The sequence below is a fragment of the Urocitellus parryii genome, chromosome 3, assembly GCF_045843805.1.
Source record: "Urocitellus parryii isolate mUroPar1 chromosome 3, mUroPar1.hap1, whole genome shotgun sequence".
Taxonomy (NCBI): Eukaryota; Metazoa; Chordata; class Mammalia; order Rodentia; family Sciuridae; genus Urocitellus; species Urocitellus parryii.
The window spans coordinates 216,483,236-216,504,732 of record NC_135533.1 but is presented as its reverse complement, the minus strand read 5'-3'; the positions used below and the strand labels follow the sequence as shown (position 1 = coordinate 216,504,732).

Sequence of the window (21,497 nt, the reverse complement as noted above, 5' to 3'; positions counted from 1 at the left end):
ACACCACCACAGTGGAGATCAGGGTCTGCGTGCCTGCACTGTGGTGGGGTCACCTCCTGGACTGCCTTAGTCCAGGACCCTCTAAAAAGAACATAGAATTCCCAATGAGCAGGGAACAGAGCATGAGCAGGCAGTAAGCCCTTGTTCTGAGACCTTGCTGAAAGACACATGGCAATTCTCTGAAGAGGAGGCAGCGGACCCAGGCGCAGCCACCACAGCCTCTGCAGGAGTTGTTCAGACCAACATCTGGCATGGGAATGCAGCCTCTTCTCTTTCATTGAAACAGAAAAACTGGCCCTCCTCCAACGGGGTTCAAATGAAACCATATACTGAGATCTAAAAAATCCACTACACCTAAAACAGGAGAATTTTACTATATGTAAATTATACCTTGATAAACCAGATTTTTAAAAAACACCTTGACCTGAAGGCAACAGTTGCTGGGGATTGCTGGAGGCAACAGAGCAGTGAGCAGCACACCCGCTCCTTCCAGATGGAACCTGGGATGTGGTACTGTGTTGGGGAAGCACCTCAGGGCCTTTCAAAGAACAAGGCAATGGGTGCTGCAGAAGAACATGGAGTCCTGTACCACCCATTCAAGCACATAAGACACACCTGAAATAAGGCCTGAGGATCTTAAAAGAGCAGTCAGGAATCCAGACAACCCCTTCTGAGAGGGCCCCTTGTCTTCTTGAATCCCCAGCACAGAGGAGGATAATGAGTCCAGTAGGGGCAGTCCTATGTCCATATGTCCAAAGGACTGCCCCGTCCCTTTCCCCATCAGGGGCAGAAAGTAAGGGGGATAGAACCACAGAGAACTCAGGACAAAAACAGCCCTGAAATCTGGAGATCAGACCCAGGCAAGCACTGCTCAGGTGTGGGCTACAGGATAAGGCAGGTGTGTGACCTGAGCTCCCTCAGGTTCCTGCTACGTGTGCATTGCTCCAACGCTGGGGGACCTGGCTGCCAGTTGGCCTGAGATTCCCCACACAGGGTGAGGATGGGAAGCAGGGTCTGAATGAACACTACTGCCAAGGACCTGCCCATCCTGCCTCCAAGCCCACTCCCAGTCTGCGGGAGGGAGGTCCTGGAAGTCCACATACAGCTGCTCCATGCTGCTCCATTGTATTCCCAGCCTTTAGGAGTGGCGATAGCACAGGCCACTCCCAAAGGCCGGGAATACAATTTTTCCTCTGTGGGTTGCCCACCCACCTGCAGACGCAAGGCTGAACAAGATGTCCATGAATGTGGGATGACAACTCAACTCCAAGGATGCTCTGGAACATGGACCGAAACAAAGAAAAGAAAAGAAAAGGGGCAGGAGTGGCCTCCTCCCAAGTAACAAGCATCGAGGTGCTGAAGTGCTCTCCCCCAGTGAGGTGAACTTCCTTCCACTATCCCCACTACTGCATGTGCTGAAGAGCAGAGGATACCAGGCCAAGTCTGCTGGGGCCTCCATCCTCAGCAGATGGCAACCTCAGAAATGAGAACACCAAACTGACTATGTCCTGTGGCAAGCACGAACCTTGACCAGTTCCTGGTGGGCAGCCATATGAGAAGGAAAGCAGCAGACTCCTGCCAGGAGTAGGGAGGTAAAGGAGACTGCAGCTTTCTGGGTCACAAGTGTGAAGCACTCCTCTCTGCTACAAAGGGCTCTGATTGGCTCATCAAGAATCTGGGGACGCTGGGCCCATGAGGCAACTAAGACCTGTCTACCTTCCTTCAGTTGGTACCACACAGACACCACATACGTTCTCCCTCCCACAGAGATCAGCAGCCCAGGCACAGCAACAGGCCTACAGTAAACTGTAGAGGCCACACCAAGGGCCAAGAGGATTCTAGCAGGGGCCTCTGTGCTAGCACTGAGTGTCTTGCTCTAGAAGAGACGGCTTGGCCAGGGCTCTCCAGCCTAGCAGAGATGACATTCTCAGGACACAGGGTCCCCTGGGCCAGGTGAAAGGGCTCCAGGAATCAGCGTCCACCTCAGCAGCCCTAACTGGCTACATGTTCAGCCCTTGGTAGGGAGAGGAAGGTCAAGGTGCCAGGGACCATAAGTGTCAGAAACACAAAAGCCCACAGACTCATGGGACTCCAACTGCTTCTGATCTCAAAGGTACTCTTAATCAAACCAGGGAAGTTTTGACCAGTCCCAGAGATTCTGTCCCCTGCCACACCCTGAAGACTCCGGCCTTCAACTACCCCAAAAGTGGCTAATGGGGTTGCTCCTCCTCCACACATTCACTGAGGGGTCTTGAGAAGCTGGGTGCAGGTCTGCCAGGGGACTCGCCCCTGGGACCTAAGGAGTCTACCTGCAGACTGGCTCAGCTCTGCTGCCATGAGGTCTGGTCACCAGCTTCTGTGGTCTCCATCCCACAAATGTCACAGAACGAACCAGGTGTCTGTGAACAGCCTTTCAGATTTCAGGAGGCCTTGCACCTGAAACCTGGCTGAGTCACACCTGCCACTGGGCTCCAGTGGGATGGCACACCTAAGTGTCACCTGAGAGCGCCCTAAGGCCAGGTAGTCTGTAAAACAGTGTGATTCCTGACTCCTGCTTCCCAGTGGCTATAAACAAAGGAACTCTTTACAGCAAAGTGGGCGGTACCCAACAGCCAGAGACCTACTCCTTGAAAGACAGTCTAGTTGCAATTTGCAGAAGAGCAGCCAGAATGGCCTGAGCCAGGAAATGCCACCACTGGCCCCTTGGTGGCACCTGTGAGCATCAAAAGCAGGCTGCAGGGCAGCCTCTTTTTTCAATTACAGAGCAAAAAAAAGTTTAGAAACTACAGACTGGGAAAATAAAAGCCCTAATATTGCATAGCATAGGGTAGAGATGGTGGTCTATGGTTTATTACACACTGAAAAACAACTAGAAGAGCTTGAAGGTTCCCAACACACAGAAATAACATCCAAGGAGAAGAAAATGCTAATTTTCCTATTTAATCACTATACATTGTAAACATGTCTCAAATTATAACATTGTACCCCACAAATAAAAGCACATTTATGTCAACTTAAAAATAATTTTAAAATATACTGGGGAAAAAAATCTCCTGGAATCCTCCCGTCCATATTACCCTTGCTGACACTGATGACACACGTAAGTCCTCTCTATACCTATTACACTTGTAACTTAACTTCATTCATGAACAGTATTAAGAACTCCTTCCCCTGAGGGTCATCAAGGTCCTACTCAGAAGAGGCATATAACTACCCCACCTAGTCGCTGCTGTGACATCGAGACTACTTCCAGCTCTCTCTCACCACATATGGCCCAGTGAATGACCCTCCAGGACCCTCACAGAACCCGCCCATCAGGACATGTCATGCTTACTCAACTTCCAAGGAGGCCATCTGGGGCCCCAGGAAAACTGCAGAACTCCACACCTACACATGCTCACTGGCAGTCCCTGCAATGCATATTATCTGCACAAGCTACTTCTGTCTCCTCCCTGTGAGCTGCCTGTGGTATTCTCTGCCTAGGGGTCTCTAATGGGATGCACATCCTGCTCATTGCTCTGGAAGATCCTACCTTGTTTTTGAAGTACACCTCGATGGGCATGATGAAGCCAGCGTACCCCGACTCCTCCACTTTGTAGGGGGGCTCCTTGCACACTAAAAAGAAAGGGAAAACCATCCATCAGCCTCCTGCTCTTCCAAAGGCCCAACAAGCAGCAGTAGCAGCTCCCCCACTCTGCTGTCCTCCCTCCTTCTGAAGGCAGCTTTTCAGGAGGGCGTGCTCCCCCAGGGAAGTCAGGAAAATTGCATGCCAAACGGTGCCTGGGAAATAAAAGGGGGCAGAGCTGGACAGGAGAAAGGTGAATGGACCACTGGAACATCCAGCAGACAGAGTAGGAAGGGGCACAAGACTCTGACTTCTAGGCACTTCCTCCTGCCAGAGAAGGCTGCACAAGTTCAACTGACTCAGGTATGAAAGACCTAGAGCCTCAGCCTCTTCAGTGAGGAGCACCCGACAGTCCTGACCTCCTCATCACTGGCTACACCATGTGCACACACCCCCCTCTGTGCCAGGGACAGGCACACAGGATATGCAGGAAGGATCTCAGAGGGTTCTGCTCCTGGGTTCTACATTAGCACCAAATGAGAACAGTCCAAGCCATTTGAACAGCCAGCCTAATTAACCCAAAAATTTTTTTAAAAAAGGGAAGAAACAAACAGTAAAATATATATAAAATTATATATGCCTATAATTTCATTCAAAGTAAACCATTCATGTTTAAAATAAATAAAATCTTAAAAACATGGAAAATTTAAAAATTTTTAAAAAACCCATCCATGTTTCCACATTTCTACAGACATTATGCAAATACCATGAATATACTATTCCCCTGCTTTTAACTAAAATCAGGACATAAAGATCAAATCCCGGGGCTGGTGATGTGGCTCAAGCGGTAGCGCGCTCGCCTGGCATGCGTGCGGCCCGGGTTCGATCCTCAGCACCACATACAAACAAGGATGTTGTGTCCTCCAAAAACTGAAAAATAAATATTAAAAAATTTCTCTCTCTCTCTCTTTAAAAAAAAAAAAAAAAAAGATCAAATCCCTTATTCTCCATCCCTCCCTCTCCAGAGGCTACCATTCCTGGGAGAAAGGAAGAATCCTGCCAATTGCTTGTGAGGTTTTTTAACCACTTCCCTGAGGTTGGAAAGACATGTGAAGTTTGCATACTGAATGACATATCTCAGTGAGTTTGGGGTAAGTCTATAAAGCCACCATCATTACCAAGGCCAGAGGCATTCCTTCACCTCCCAGAGCTTCCTCCTGCCCTTTGATTGTTTTTCTCTTCCTAAGAATATTTAATGAAGACCTACTCTCTGAGCAATGTTAAGCACACAATACAGTACCAACAACAATCAGATTCTACTAAAGATTGCTTTAGTTGACCACCACCACCCTATACCCTGTCCCTAGCCCTGGGCCACCACCCCAATCGGCTTCTTTGAGTTGACTACTGTAGATGCCACATATAAGTGATATCACATAGTGTTTACCTTTCTCTGTCTGGCATACTTCATTTTAGAATATCAATTGTTTAAAAAAAAAAAAAAACTTTTACGTGCACATATCTGCATAAGTAAGTTAATTCTTTAGTGGGCCCCAGAATTTGCTAGAAAACAGTGAAACATAATGAAACATGACATTTAAACCTTAATTAGCTGGGTGTGGTGGTGCACACCTACAATTTCAGGTACTAGAGAGACTGAGGCAGGAGGATCACAAGTTAAAGGCAACGTGGGCAACTGAGCAAGAACTTGTCTCAAAATAAATAAAAAGGGCTGAAAATAAAGCTCAGGGGTAGAGCTCCCCTGGGTTCAATTCTCAATGTAAGAGGGGGGAAAAAAAAAAAAAAAGACTTTTCTTTCAAAAAAAAGAGAAAAGGCTCTCAAATATCAACCTTGTATGTATATATAGAAACAAACTTGGCAAGCAGGGAGGGCAAGCCTGGAGTGACTAGGGACCCTTGAAGGTAGGGCTAAACAGCCAGCCTCGCATGGAACCCAGTCTGCAAACTACAGGGAGGAAAAGGCAAACTAGAGGAGCCTGTGGCTCCTGAAACCTGGAGCTGCAAAAACTGGCACAGGGGTCAGTGATACCAAGACTCCTTCTTACCCACCTCCACTGTCCCCCTGATGCAGCCCCTGGTTCCCTCAGGGCCCAGCTCCACACCAATGCCATCACTTTCCAATCCCCTGGCTGCCGCTGCTTCCCCTCCAGCTGCCTGCCCTGTCCCTACAATAGTCCTAACACTCACCTCCATGCAGTGACCTACTAAAGTCTATAGCAACCACCTCTGTCAGGCACTCTAGCCACTTCACTGACACCAGGCTCTGCAGGTAAACTACTGCTGCTACCAACTGCAGTAATTACACCTGGCTCACTCCTCCATTCCTCCAGGCCACTGCTCATGGTCTGACAGTGTCAGGGACTTAGAGGACAACAGAAGCCACAAGAATACCTCCAGCCCCTTGTTGTCACTTTCAAACTGGGTAAGGCAGGAGCAGTCCTGCCTGCTGGACAATCTGGATCAGTAGGGAGAATCTTCAGCCTGGGGAGAATTGTCCCAGATGGCTTACAACCAAATCTCCATTCCAGCCTGTCTCTTTTGGCTCCTTGGACAGGTTGCTGGAGATGTTGGACAGGGAACTTAGATATAGCTCACCCACACAGATTTCTGATGCATCCCTAAATCTGCACCTCTCCAGTGCCCCACAGTCAGGGACCCAGGTTGCCCAACACTCACCCAAGGATCTGAAGGAAACTGGCTCCTCTCCCAAGGCTCACCTGTCACCAACCGCTATCAAACGGGCCTTCAAACTTATAAACTGCCCAAGAATGCAGCCCCTGGCCTACATGCTACACCTCTCAACAAGAAATACTTCCTAGCACCTCACTAGCCGCCTAGCCCTAAGTTTACTTCTACACCATTCCTGCGTGGGCAGCCAGAAAGATCTATATATTTTTTTTTTTTTTTAGTTTGGAGGGGGCCACGGTGTCCCCCAAACTCTTGAGTTCAGCTCAAGCAATCCCCTGACTCAGTCTCCCAAGTGGCTGATGTGAAAGACACATGCCATCTTGCCCACCTTAAAAACAAGATACATTCAAAGGGGCAAATTAAAAAATAGGAATGGGCTCTTAAGAAGATATTACAGGGGTTGTAGCTCAGTGGTAGAGCACTTGCCTAGCATGTGTGGGGCACTGGGTTCCATCCTCAGCACCATCTAAAAGTAAATAAAGATACTGTGTCCATCTATAACTAAAAAAAAAAAAAAAAACAAAAAAGATATTACAAATATACACTGTTTTTCAATTCAATTGGATGAATAGAAATTAAAGGAAAGAAGCAGAGCAAAAAGACATATTTTGTTAAAAAAGTGAGACATGAAGAAATGATTCAGCAGATTAAATGATCCCGCTGACAGCGGCTGCCATTTCTAAGCATCAACTATGCAGTGCTCACCTCAGCTCACTTACTGCTCACAATGATCTTACAAGAAGATGCAATTTTTCTCATTTTACAGATGAAAGATTTAAGCCCAGGGAAGTTAAATGATGAGCATCCAAAAAAGAAGAAAAAAGAAGAAATACACAGATGGAAGGAAACTGTCCCAGGTGTAGATAACTTTCCAGAGCTAAAATAAAGACACCAAAATGTCATAATACACTGAACAACAGTAACAAAAATCCCAGAAACATGTCACATGAAACATCCTAAATGCTTCTGGAAAGAAAAACAGGACACAGCAGCAGTACCCAGACCCACAGCCTCAGACTCTTCAGAGGGATGAAGGACGCTTTCAGAGTTCTAAACCATATAATTCTAGTAATTCTCATCCAGCATGTGACACCCAACCCCACCATCACTCTGCTATAAGAGGAGAAGGACTCAAAGAGGTCCCTTCCCACATAGCTTTCCTAGGGAACTTCTTAAGTAATGAGCCTCTTGGGACAGCACTTGAGAAACTGTACTAGTAAAAGGAGAAAATAACCAAAACAAAGAGGAACAAATCAAATCCCCCCAAGGAGCGCAGTGAAGAAAAGGGCCAGCGTGAGAGCCAGAGAGAAGCCAATCTGATTAGAGGCGGAAGGCAAAGGGAAGCACACAGAATGCTCAGAGTAAAGAAAAAGACCAAAACAACACTCCACCAGACAAAGACAAGTGACACGGTCAAGACAGGAGAAAAGGAAGATGTTCTAAAGACACAAAACAAAAAGCAGCTGCAAACAGTTACTCAAAAAATCATAGCCCCAAGTTTAACCCAAAATGCTGAAAAGAACTGATTCTGACCTTGAGGGCTTTAGAGTTAGAAATTAGGGACACGGTGAGGGGGAAAGAAACCCTGACATCTCACCATGTGCTGCTTCATTTTTCAGAGACACTCTCCCATCAGGGAATGATGATCTGAGTTTCAGCTCAACAAACTTAACCATGTCAAGAGCTACCCTCAACAGAAGGGTGAAGGAAGCTCAAGAAGAGGCAGGGCCCCTGATCAGGTCCTTTTCATTTACTCATTCATTCAATAAGTACTTGGTACGGGACCACAGCATCCTTGCAAGCACCGGGGACAGAGAAACAAACAAAATAGACAGAACTTCTACTTGCAGGTAAGGGAGGAGATAAATAAATATGTTAAGATGGTGCTAAGGAGAAAAATGAACAAGCTCAGCAACATGAGGCTATGTAGATATGTTGGGGAAAGAGACTACAATTCAGACTCAGCAGGGAGAGGATGTCCCAAAAGGACCACGGGTTCCATCTGTGAAAGAACCCAAAGGTAAGCACGGCCAGGCTCTCACCTCATCATGCAAAGTCACAAAGAAGCTGCTGGGAAAAGGAGTGGAAAAGCACATCCTGAGCATGGGCAAGGCCCTGGGTTCCATTCCCAGCGTGAAAAACAAAACAAAACAAAAAAAGCCTTAAAAAGAATAAAAAGCAAATCATTTAACTATAAACAATGTAGAAAGGACGGTGGAGAAATAGAGGTATTTTGGGATAAGTTCCAATCTTTCATGCTGGTAAATCAATAAACATCATTTACATTTGAAAAACAAATCAAGAAATAGTTAGCAAATCAGCTGGTGTTAAGAACACACTCTAGAGGCTGGGTGGCTTAGCGGTAGAACATGGGCAGGAACAAGGTTCGATCCTCAGGACCACATAAGAATAAAGGCATTGTGTTGTGTCCATCTACACCTAAAAAATCTCTCTCCTTTAAAAAAAAAAAAAAAAAAAAAAAAGCACACACTCTGGAAAAGGTTAGAAAGATTGCCGGTAGGGTGGTAAGATTGGGGGAGGAGATGAGAATCTACCACTCTCTACCTCAACCATTTCTGCCCTATTCAATTGTTATAATGAATGTGTATTTGATGTGAAAGATACTTTTTAAATATATGAAATACCATTCCAGAGGTATTCACCCCCCACTCTTAAGAGTTGATCTACTTTTCATTGAAAACTGGAAAGATATACTCTGACACAATTTCTCTCAGTGCAACAGAGTGAACTGGGTATTTGTCTTTGATAGACTTGATGACCTCAGCAGTTCTCTTGAGATACATTTGAAGCAGCTGCCCTGTACTAGACACCCAGACAGACTGCAACAAACAGGTCTCAGCCACTAATAGAATGGTAGCCACAAACTGACACTGTAGGGGAATGAGCGTCACCAACCACTCCATCTTTCAGGGACCTGAGAATGTGCACTCAGGCAGGTGCCTGGCCTGCTCTGTTGCATCCTTTTCCACGTCTTCCTCCCAGGAATCCCCAGGCTGCAGGTCTGTCACCAGGAACACAAGGTATGACACCAGGCATGGAATAAAAGCACGATGAATGCAAATCATTACTACATGACTTCTAGGAACTGCTTGGGCATGCATGATGGGAACTGAAGAGAAAATAGCTTCCAAGCAGATGCAAACCATCATCCTGGGTTGGTCCCCATGCTCCAAGCACAGGAAGAAGGGGAGAGAACAGACAAGGGAGAGGGAGAAGGAGAATGCAGTGGATACTGCTAGAGGAGAGAAAGGGAGGCAGCTTCAGCTTATGTTCTACCAGCATCACAGGTAACACCTGGACAAATGTCTGGCCATGCCAGTAATTAAACCAGCAGTGGCTGGTTGCGGACCAAGGGCAGTTTGCTAACCTCCTCCCACCCACTTTAAAGCATGAGCAGCTGACCTGGCCCTTTAAGACTCTGTCACCATCTATAAAAGCACAACATGGTGAGAAGAAGCCTGGACCCTGTCTATGGACAGCCCAGCAGGAAGTGCTATGCAAATGGCTATGTGCTATGCAAATGGCTCTTTTTTTTTTTTTTGTAGCTGTAGATGGACAGAATGCCTTTATTTTACTTGTTTATTTTTTATGTGATGCTGAGGATCGAACCCAGGGCTTTGCACATGCTAGGCAAGCGCTCTACCACTGGGCCCCAGCCCCAGCCCATGGCTCATATTCTTTTTATTAAAAAGTGCTGAGTATTTGCTGTTGTCAGTAACCCTATCTGCCATCTTCTAAAAGGCTAGGAATAAAGAAAAAAGGGAGAAGGTGAAGACAAAGCAAAAATGAGGAGGGAAAGGAGTGGCTGAATACTGAAGAAACTATAAGAAAAAGAAATGCTGCTGTTAGCGATGTCAAGTGCATGTCCTTTCAAAGTGCAGTTTCTACTTCTGTGGCATTTCACTCCCTGCTCGACAGCTAGCCTCTTACAGGCAAGCTTTCTAAACCACTCCTGTGGCCCTGGAACGCCTGCACTGCAGGTGGAGGGGTCAGGGGTGGCCCTGCAGCAGCTCCCCACCCCCCAGCACAGCAGTTCCCCTTGAACACACCTGTTCAAGGAATATTTATTGGGGGCTGGGGTGTGGCTCAGTGGGAGAGCACTTGCCTAGCATGCACAAGGCCCTAGATCCATCCCCAGCACTGGAGGGAAAAAAGTATTGTACCCTCCATAATGTGCCAGGCCTTGAGCCTCACACTGGGAACTCGATGATGAGAAAACCAGCTCTAGCCCCCCAAAACACTCAGAAGAGACCAACCTTGTCCCCAGATTTCCCACCAAAGCCTTGCCCAGGGTCCTTTCCAAGAAAGCCATCTCTGATCATAAAGAGGGTTAATTCCCAATTCTGTTCCTTCAGACCATGTCCCGTAGAAAGGCCAGGGCCACATTGTCACAGGTGGAGACATGGGTGGGGTACACAAAAGGGGCACTCATGTTTAACAAGCAGCAGCCAATGTGGGACTGGGTAGGGGAGTCAAGATAGGATGACAGGAACTCCTTTTCTTTTTTCTACTCCACATACTATGAACTCTTAGAATGGCACCCTAATCCAACTCAGGCCCAGTGAGCAATGTCCTGATTACTCACCACCTGGCTGCCATCTAAATGATAACAACAGTCACCACTTTCTTTCCATTCCCCTGTGACTGACTCGACAGTTGGAGAAGAGTCTGGTGCACTGTGTGGAGGAGGAGGCTGAGGACTACCTCAACATCAGCCTGGCTGGGCAGCTCCCCACCCCCAGCACTTACTACAGAACACTTTCCTTCCATCTTGACACAATACATGGGCATGTGGGTCCCAAACTCCAGGAGGCAGGGACAGCCTTTGGAGAAGGAACGCTGGGTAGATTAGCATTCCTAACTCAAGGCTGGGGCTACTCACCACGTTTGGGCTTAGGGAAGCTGTCGTGCAGCCGGAAGATCACCTTCTCTACGAAGTGCTGGATTTCACATTGCTCTGGGCCACGAACAAACACCATCCAGTCGTGAGTGAACCCCTCCGTGGTGGGCTTCTTGCGCAGTTGGGCACGGTGCCCCAGCTCTAACTTGACCTGAACAGTGCACTGGGGGCAGGGAGAGAGATTGGAACAGGTCAGTACAAAGCTCAAAGCAAGGCACTATGCAGAAATGTCCTGCCCCCTCACCCACAGGCACACTCAGTAAAAGCCTCCAAGCAGAGAGACAGGTTTCCAAGCTAGGGAGGGGAACATGAATGCTTCAGTGCTTCCAGGGCACCAGCACTGAGCTGAGGGCCCCACAAGTTCTGGCTCCTCAGCAAGTGGCACAGGGCCTGTGTGTCCTTCATCTGCCTTCACGTCCTCTGCTCCACCTGCACAGCCTCGTCTCTGGTCTTCCTGTCAGCCCAGTTGACTTCTGCCTCTAGGCCCTGGCACCTGCAGGAGCTCTTCTTCTAGACTTACTACCCTAGCTCCTTTTCATCACTCAAGGCTCAGCTGTCACTTCTGCAGGGAAGCTTCCCTAATGGCCCAAGCCAATAGCACTTTGACATTCTACATCACTTATTGGGGGCGGGTGCTGAGGATTTAATCCAGAGGTGCTTCACCACAGAGACACAGACACATTCCCAGCCCTTTTTATTTTTGAGCCAGGGCCTCACTAAGTTGCTAAGGCTGGTCTCGAACTTGCGATCCTCCTGCCTCAGCCTCCTGAGCTAAGATTACAGGAGTGTGCCACCATGCCCTGCTACCTATTTCATTCTTCTCAAGAAACCATCAGAAACCATCTTGCTGATTGCTGTCCACCTGCTCTCCCCTACCATCAGCTCCTCCCAAGTGAGATATCACTGAATACAGATGTGTAACCCAGACTGCAATTCTGTGGATGAGGAAACTGAGGACTCTGACAGTAAGCTGCTAAGTGGCACTTGCAAGGTAAGGAGCAGCCTCAGATTTGAGGCTGGGTCTGTGTAGCCAAGGGCCACTCCCTTGACTACTCTGCTATCCTGCCTCCCTGGCCAGGGCACAGCACGCACACTTTCATTTTCATGCACTTCTATATGAGGGCAGGGGCCTTTCTTGCTCCCCTAAGTCATCCCTAAACACGGTTTTTTGGTTTCAAAAGAACCAAGGACAGTTCCCAGTAGGCAGGAGGAAGCAAGTGTACAGCCACCTGCTGAAAGGACCCAGGTGGACTGGCTGCTGGCAGCGGAGCTCCCTGCCATTCACGTGCCTGGCATTGTTTCCTGAACTACAAGGCAGATGAGGCCAGTCCCCCTCCACTGAACACAAAGCCACAATCCTTGAAAGCACTCTTAATGTCTAGGCTGATTACCAGTGGAACGTACTGTAAATATCCACTCTAGTTTGCAAAAACCTCCCCAGACACAACCCTGACACCTAATATCAAATACAAGAATGTTACAGAATGAAGCAGAGGCCAAGTGGACACTTGTTTGTAAGTACCAAGATAAGCAGGAGAGACATGAAGGGCGAGTCCCAAGCTGCCTGTGTGACACTCCCACTCACTGGGCTCTACCAGCCTCCCAGATGGAGCCACCCTCCCCTGCCCTGGACTCCAGAACTCCCATATCACCTTTCACCTTCTTTCTAAGTGACTGTGTGCAATCCGAGGCACCTGCCTCTGTTCAGACCTCACCACTGGCTGAGTGAGCCTGCCCCCATCCAGCTGCTCTCCTCCCCTCTGCCCTCATCCCACAGTTTGCCAACCCCATCAGAATGGAGTGCAAGCTCCGGGCACTCCTCCTGCCTTCCACCTGTTCCTTTCCAAATGTCTAAAAAGTGCTCATCTTTTTCACACTTTAATATTATTTTTGAAGTCAGAATCCAAGGCAGTCCAGATGTGTAAATTTCAGGTTTTGAGGGCCTCCCACTCTGTATGCATGTTCACACATGCGCATTCCTGGGCACACACACGTAAGCTGTTACAGTAGTCAGTGGTGTGTCTTAAAGAATCCCAGGACTGAGAAAACACAGGAAATGAAATGCACACTCTGTGCTCCAGCTCCATCACAGGGCTGGCCAGCCCCAAACACTCCAGGAATACCCACCCATCTGTGTGCATCTCTTCCACCCCACAGCCTGGAATACCTTAAACTCATTTCTCTTCTGGTCAAAATTCTACTCATCCCTTAAGTCCCAACTCAAAGACTATTTCCTCCAGGGCCCCTTTGATCACTGTGCCAGAACCAATCATCAATGAAGTCTGTGGCCAATTCTTTCTGGGTTGTTTCCTGCTGTCCCCCTCATGCCCCTGAGAAGTCTCTGACAAGAGGGACATCTTGTTCATCCTTGTTGCCTCTATCCTGGAAGCATAGTACACAGTGCATCAACAACACTGGATTAATTTAGCCAGAGGACCTTCTACATCCAACAGTTCTGAGGAGCACCATCCAAGGAAGGAAGGGCCAAGAGGCAGATAAGGATGGGTGGCTCCAGTGTGTGTAGAGCTGGCAAGAGACTTGTGGTTCCAGGCACTGGGCAGCTTGGTGTAAGAAACAGGGCAATTTTTTGTCAATTTAAAAAATTAATTAATTTTTTAAAAAAGAAATGGGGCAGAAGGAGTTCCCCTGGCTCAGGGTGATGGTCCCTTTGGGGCTTCCAGAAAGAGAGCAGTAACTCACTTAGGACACTGGAGGGAGGGGCTGGGACAGAGTGGAGTCCAGATTGGACACAACAGGGATGATAATGGACTATATAAATGGATGATGGATATGGGGAACGGTATCTGAGTAAAATCCTCCAGTGATCTGTGTATGGCCAGGGCTACAGGAAGGAAAGGGAAAGAAACAAACAAGGGCCACGGAAGCCTGCTAGGAGGCAGCCTGCTAGGAGGCAACCAGAGAGGCCAGAAAGAGGAAAACAGAACCTGAAAAGGGAAACCAGCAAGAGCCCAGGGTGAAGAGATTCAGTACTCCTGGGACACACAGAGAGGGCCGGTGACTAAGTAGAGAGACGAATGGGAGGTCAGCACACTCACACAGCCCAGGCACCTGGGGAACACACAAGGCGAAACACTCCAGCAAAAGCCAGAGATGAGGAATAACCATCTGGACAAATAAGTAACACTCAAACCAACCACAAGCATCTATGTGAATAGTGCTAAGTATGGAGAATGTTCAACCCAAGCAGCATCCGCATGACCCCTAGTGGGCTGTAATCACCGTGTACACCTCACACCCACTGACCTCTGCCTCTCTACCCAACCTGCTTCCACACTGAGAATGGTTGTGAAGGTCACTGGTGAAAATGACAACAACGCTATATGGAGAATGAATTCTGCTTCCCTCGAGTTCACTCCTGTGTGATGACAGTCTCCTCGGAATCAGTTATGCACCAATCCAGCTACTCAGCCCTCGGCTGGCTTCCCAGCATTTTTGATGACATGAAGTTCCCACCCAGGGCATGCCAGCAGCAGAGCAGTTATTGTGAAAGAATGGACCACAGCTTCATCAGAGAGGGGGAGAGTGTAGGCGCCAAAACTGCGCTGCAGTGGCCAAAGTAAACAGGAAGGTTCCAAGGCAGTGATGGGTAATCTTCGCAGCCGGCTGGCGGTGCCCAAAGCACCACCCAGCGACATCTATGCCCCAGGGGCTGGCGCCAACTGCAGACTGAACACCCTTGGTTAAGGGCATGTCAGAGACTTGGTGGACAGATTCAAGGCTCCCTGGCCCAACCTCCTGCACACTCCCCTGAATGCTGGAATCTGCTAAGAAATAAAGAGAGTGGGATAACACAGATTCTGTTCCACTGTTTTAAAAAAAGGAAGCATTGATTCAGTAAAACATTAGAGCCACATTCACTGGAGCCAGCAAGCTGAGCCCTGGCCAACTATCCTGATGGGTCAAGTCATGATAATTTATTACCACAGTTAAGCCAATTCCAGAGTCAACTGTTAACATCCCCTCCTTCCTCTACGCCACCTGGACTCCCTCCATGGCCATCAGAACCAAAGATTTGAAGCAAACCAACCAGCTGGTTCTCAAGGAGGGTGGCCTGGCAGAGAGGCCAGCTGCTCAGGTTAAGCTCCAGACTCTCCTGGAATGAGGGAACCTCACCTGCCAGCAGCTGTCCCCACCCCCATCCCCAGTATCCCACACAGATGTCTCAACATCTGTGTCCCCCACAGGCATCAGGACAACCTGCTACCTGGAGCCCACCTTTGGAACTCTCAGAATGGAGGGCAACCCCAAGGGGCTCAACCTGTGACTGCCACTTCCTGCATATTTGGGACTCACCTGGATGCCCACTCCCCAACAAAAGCCCAGAACAAAGGGAAACTTCCAGGTCTGCCCTGGAAAGTGTTAACCATTTTACTCCTGGAAAATCACCCAGAAGACAACCAGTGGACAGGGCGGCCCAAGGGCTCGGGGGCCATCTGGGGACAGTTAAGCTTGGGCAGGAAGCCTCAACTGGGACACTTCCCTCCATCCAGGCCAGCTGGCAGAGGGCACTTAGAACCAAAGGGCCAGAATCCTAAATCCAGCAAACCAGGCACACAGATCCTAGAGGGCCGCTTCCAAGGCCTCCTTCCACTAAAGAAAACAGCTCTTCCCAGGTGTGCACTGAAAAGCCCCCACCCCCAACCCCTGGCAAAGAGGAAGAACCTTTTCTGACAGCTCCAGATTCTAGGTCCTTTCTTCTGATTTGGTCAGCCAGCCAGCTTCTCCTGGGCCCTGCCCTGTGTCTGGGACCCAGAAGGCAGGTCTTTGGCAGTGAGTGTATAAGGTTTCCTCTAATTTTCTGGTGGGAATTCTTTCCAACAAATGCCCCTTCCTCTGAGAATCTGGTATAAGTACACCCAGAATTTGACAACTGCACCTAATTCCAGGTGCACCAATATGCTCCCCTCCCAGGAGACAGTGCTAACTCTTATCCCTCTTCAATACCAACTGGTTGTGCAGAGGTGCTGGCCGAGTGCTCCAAATACACATGCTGATGGGGCCAGGTAATGGAGCTTGGGCAATTCCAGAGAATGGTAAAACAAGACCAAATAAGTCACACTTTGCAGAACCTTCTCCCTCCAGGTCCAGCTGGGGGCTCTCAGGGTAGCCACTGAATTAAAATACAAGAAGGGGAAACAATGGATTGTCCCCTGCGACAATCCTCATAAGTGAGGAATTGCCCAGAAGGTGGGGACAAAGCCAATCACTATACCAATGGCCAGTGGCCAGCACCTCCAGTCCTTTTCTGGCTCTATCTACCCTGGTTCCTCTGACCCAGGGCAAAAGGTCAATGACAAAGGAATATGAAGGGGTTTGATGAATTTCTCTCTAAATACTCAGGTGTACAAACCACATGGATATGCAAATACACCCACAATACTCAGTGTTCAGGTTCCTGGTAAGACAGAACTGCACCTGTCAGGGACCAGATATTAAAGTACAAGGTGCCCAATGATGTGCAGACACAGCACCAGGTGTCTCCTGGGAACAAGGGGAACAGTCTTGGGTGATATTTTCTGAATGTGTAAAATCCCAATCAAGGCATCTGTTGCCAGAGTAGGAAGGCCTGGTTGCAAACAGACTGATTCCTGGCTGCTCTGATTTAACCAACACTTGGCAAAGAGAGTGAAACCTTGTGTTAGACACAAAGGGAAAAAGACACTGGTGCCTGCCCTCAAGTATTTTACAATGTAACAACTTGAGAATAAAACTTGGCAAGGAGACTTTCCAACCTTTAGGACTGGGAGTAGAAGGCAAACCAGTCACTCTGCAGTTAATACTCTGAGTAATCCTGAGTTTTTCTAGAAGCGGTTTGGGGATAAGAGCAGAGGTACCAGGACCTTGACCCATCTGAGGACCTTCTTAGGTCTGCATTTCTACACCTGCACAATGGCTGGCTAGGGAGCTGCTTGTGGCACCAACATCAAAAACAAACCTCCCTCTGGGAAGAGTGTCATCATAAGGCAGTCACTCTCCAATCCACACTTCGAAGCCCCCACATGCAAAGAATCAGCAAGGGGCAATTCCATCTTCTGATGTGACTGGGCTGTCACCACCTCAGAAGCCCAGGCCACTGTGAAGGGCTGGCTCTGTGAATGAGAGGCTCCCTGGTCCTTTTGAACAAGAGACCAAATGGCTGCTGACACTACTTCCCATCTCCCTGGTCCCCACTGACCCACTCCTCTATCCTTCCCCAATGTTTTCAGCATCCACTCAGTCTCCATTCCACATCACACCCCAGCCTCAGAGATAAACCCACTTCTCCCAGACCAGACCCCTAAGTAAGCTGAGCAAAGATTTTACTCATACCTCTACAAAGAAAATACAGCACCAGGGCAGGTGTGGAGCGGGGAGAGCAGAAGAGTCATACATGTGGGTGCAGGTTAGGGCAAAGAGAACCAGAAAGACCTTTTCCTGCCCATGGGGAAAAGATGCCAATGAGGAGAAGTTGGGACAACAGAGCAGAACGGGAAATCCCCTTCTTAGCTGAATCTGAAAGGCCTATGGGAAGGTCAGGTCAGGAAAGAATCAAAGCCTCCAGAAGCTAGGGAGCACTGTTTCCCACTATAGTGAGGCACTACAGGTCTGAGGCATGGGGACAGGCAAGACTCCACAGATTCACACTCACCTACTTGGTAAGTGACACCATTCTCCAGCCTCCCCAGGGGACTTACTGTCATCAAGAGATAGGGATAGAGCTCTCTAAAATCTGCATGAAAGCATGGTGGGAAAGGCCAACTAGACTTCAGACCCTCATCCTTCCCTCAGGGGCTGGTTTCACTTACAAATACTTCTGCAATCATCAAGACCAGTGCTGCCCGATGGAACTTTCTACACTGATGGAAATGTTCTCTCTAGGCAGCCACACAAAGCAGCTGGCAACTCAGTTGTAGTTACTGAGCACTCAAAAGGGTGACTGAGGGACTGAATTTTGTAAGCTACATAACTACAGGTTAAATTTAAAATAGCTACAGGTGCTAGTGACTGGCATCCTGGACAGTACCAGCTCTTGAAGGCCTGTACCACCTGAGTGGGACCTATATCTTCCTGTCACAAAGCAAGAATTATCACCTCTTTCCACAGTCCCACTTACATGACAGCCACCAGACATCTAGGATCCAACCCATCAAAAGGGGAATGGCCTAAGACCTGGACTAAGGAGTAGGGACAGAGGCCATACTCTATGCCTTTTGTGGTGCCAAGAGACATCCCAAGGGTGAGATTCATTGACAACAGACATTGAAGGGACATTCCATTTGGTTAATTCACTAAGAATTACAGGCAGCAGGCTCTATGTCTCCAAAAGAAATCATCTGACACCACACTGCAAATCCACCAGCCAGGTGCCATGCCCTCTCCTCACCTCCTGATAGAGTAACACCAAAGCTGGAAGGGAAGCCACAGTGAGTGGGTGCCAGGATATCATTGAGATGCCACCTGCCTCAATGATCCCATGCCACAGGCATCAGGACCGGCAAGGGGAAGATCCCTTGCCCACAGTCCCCAACACCACACAGCCACACAGCGCCTCACCAGAGAGAGCCGCCTCTGTGGCGCCAGCAGCCAGGGACGCCCCAACCTGCCCTTGCTAAAGGCAGAGATTTCAGCTGCCACCCCCACAGCCCCACAATGCCTTTCCTGGCTCTGCGCCCCTGAAAGCCAGGGCAGCAGCAGAGAATGAAGAAGTGATCCCGGGTTGGGAGCAGGAGTGACACTGGGTTTGAGAACAGAAGGAACTCGGATGATGAAGAAGAGATACAGTGCTGGGTAAGGGGGGACACTGGGGATCAGAAAGGCCTCAGGTTTACAAGAACCAACAGGATGGGCAGCAGGATGGTTTCCAGATGGAAGGGGGAGCTGCCACCAGGAGTTTGGGGAGCATGGGGAATCCACCTGGGGTTTGGACAGAGGCTCTCATATGTGGGGGGAAGAGACAAAAATGAGGTGGGGAGGGGGAAAGGGTAGTGGCTAAAAAGTAAGCAGGTCAGGGGGCTCCGGTAGAGTGGGAGACCCTGAATGTAAGGAGGGGGGCCTAGGGTTCTGGGGAGATTGGGACTGAGAAGCCAGGCCAGTGGCAGGGAGAGGAGCCAGACTGAGGCAAGAGAGCTGGACAGGGATTAAATGTGGGAAGCACAATTGAAAGTCGCCGGGCAAGAGCAATGGTCTGAAGGGTTGGGGTGGTAGGCAGTCAGGTCCCAGAAGAAACTGCTCTGGCCCTGGTCTAAGAGAAGGAGGACTGAAGGCAAGAAACGGTTCTTCAGGCCCGGGGGTCCCAGGGAGAATGAACATAGCCTAAAACCAGATGGGGGCCAAGGCGGCATGGGGGGGTCAAAGTAAGACCAAAGAGAAGGGACACTCTAAACAGACCTGAGTTCTTGTGGCAAAAGACGGAAGGCTGGGGTCGCGGGAAGATGAGGGGTCAGGCGAGGGTGCAAGGGGAAAGGGATACTCAGGAAAGGTAGCAGTGGATGAGAGGGGAGGGCAGGGACCGTGGCCTAGGAGGGAAGGAGGGGTGCGGGCAGTTCTGGGGACACCCAAATCTGAGTTAAGGCTGAAGGGAGAACAGGCAGCAGGTTGCAGGGAGCGGGTCAGGGAGTCTGAGGCTACTCGAGTCCAGAGAGAAAAGGGGACATGGGCTGGTCCCGGACCCGAAATGAGAAAAGGGTCGGGCAAAATATGGGGAGAGTCCCCAAAGAGGCCCGAGGGGGCTCCTGCGCCGACACGGGGTCCCCGGACCCGTCTGTGAGGACGCTGGGCCGAACGGGGGTCCCCAGAGTCCGCGGGGTTCGGAGGGGCAGCACGAAGGGTCCCGGGCCAGGCTGGGGCTCCTGGAGCATCCCGAGACTCTGGGTCGCACTAGAGTTCCGAGGGGCGTCCCAGGCGGCGCGGGGCCAGGCCGGGCCCGGCCGGGGCCCCGGGGGGCTTCTGGGCCGCCGGGGCCGGGCGGGGGGCGCGGTGGGGGAGGGGCGCGCCCGCCCCACATAAAGGCCCGGGCAGCGGCGGGCGCGCACAAAGCGGGGCGCGCGGGCGCGGGGCGCGCGGGGAGGCCGGGACCGAGGAGGGCCGGGCGGGCGGAGGGAAGGAGGGAGGGGTCCGGGCGGGCTGCGCCCGGGCGGTGCGGCCGCTCCTCACCTGATTGTCCATGGCTGGCGCCCCGCCCCGCCCCCGGGCCCCGCGTCGCTCGCCGCCGCCGCCGCCGCCGCTCAACGCCGCCCCGCCGCACTCATTGTCTGTCAGGCGCCGCCGCTCCGGGCCGCCCGCCCGCCCGCCAGCCCCGCGGAACCGGAAACCACCGCCAGCCCGGGCCGCTCATCGACCGCGGGCCCCCGCCGCCGACTCGGGCCCGCCGCCCCGACGGACAGCCACCTGGGCCAATCCACGGGACCGACCGCCGCTAGGACGGCGGGACTTCCGGCCTGGTGGGGGCCTGCCGGGCTGCGGTCGGAGGGACGAAGCCCTCAGCCAATGGGAGGCCGGGACCAGAGGGGCGGGAGGAGGGAGGGAGGGAGGCGCGAGGCGAACGCGGCCGAGCGGAGCGCGAGGTGTGCGCCGCACGTGGAGGGGGCGGGGGCGGGACGGGCGCGTCGCGCCTGCGCAAAGCGGCCAGGCCGCCAGGCGGGAGCGTCTCTCCCGCGCCCCCCGGGTTGCAGGTTGGGCCTCTGGGGAGTGAACCCCGGGGGCATTTGTCGTGCGGCTGCGAATAGCTACTGTGTGATGGAATGAGTTCTACAACTAGGCATTCATTTTCAACCTGGAGTCTGCGTGTGCTCGCCTCGTCCTGAATCTGTCTCTGCATCTGTAAAATGGGGACAAGAATAGCAACGGCCGATTCTGCTCGGACCGATTGGTAGGATACGTATTTGACGTCGAGCTTCGCTAAAATAATCAAAAGAGCCTCCTTCTCTCAGTTGGGGGGAAATAAGTTCTGGTATCTTTTGCACACCAAGGGGACCATAGTTAATAATGAGGTATGTTTATTTTATGTATTTATTTAGAGACTGGGATCTCGCTACTTTGCCAAGGCTGGGTATCAAATTTCCGCGCCCTAGACATCCTCCTGCCCCAGCCTCCTGAGTGGCTGGAACTACAGGCACATGCCACCATGCCCCAGCAAATAATGACATATATTGCTAAATTGCGAAGAGTGTTTTTTTGGTTTGTTTTTTGTTTTTTTGTTTTGGTACTGGGGATTGAACCCAGGGGTGCTTTGCCACTGAGCTACATCCCCAGCCCTTTTTATTGATTTATTTTTGAGACATGTCATTAGGTTTCCCAGCTGGC

At 50.4% G+C, this 21,497-nt stretch overlaps 1 protein-coding gene across 2 annotated transcripts in view; it reads right to left on the bottom strand.

The window, feature by feature from the left end:
- Positions 1-20,397, bottom strand: part of Mllt1 (MLLT1 super elongation complex subunit) — a 58,927-nt gene extending 38,530 nt beyond the window's left edge. For both annotated transcript variants that reach the window (XM_026404370.2, XM_026404371.2), the window contains exons 1-3: positions 20,349-20,397; positions 11,178-11,358; positions 3,533-3,615 (exon numbers count right to left, since the gene is read on the bottom strand). In XM_026404370.2, coding sequence (XP_026260155.1) covers positions 3,533-3,615; positions 11,178-11,358; positions 20,349-20,360 — 276 coding nt within the window. In that variant the 5' untranslated portion in view covers positions 20,361-20,397. The remainder of the gene's footprint in view (positions 1-3,532; positions 3,616-11,177; positions 11,359-20,348) is intronic.
- Between the last annotated feature and the right edge of the window lie 1,100 nt (positions 20,398-21,497).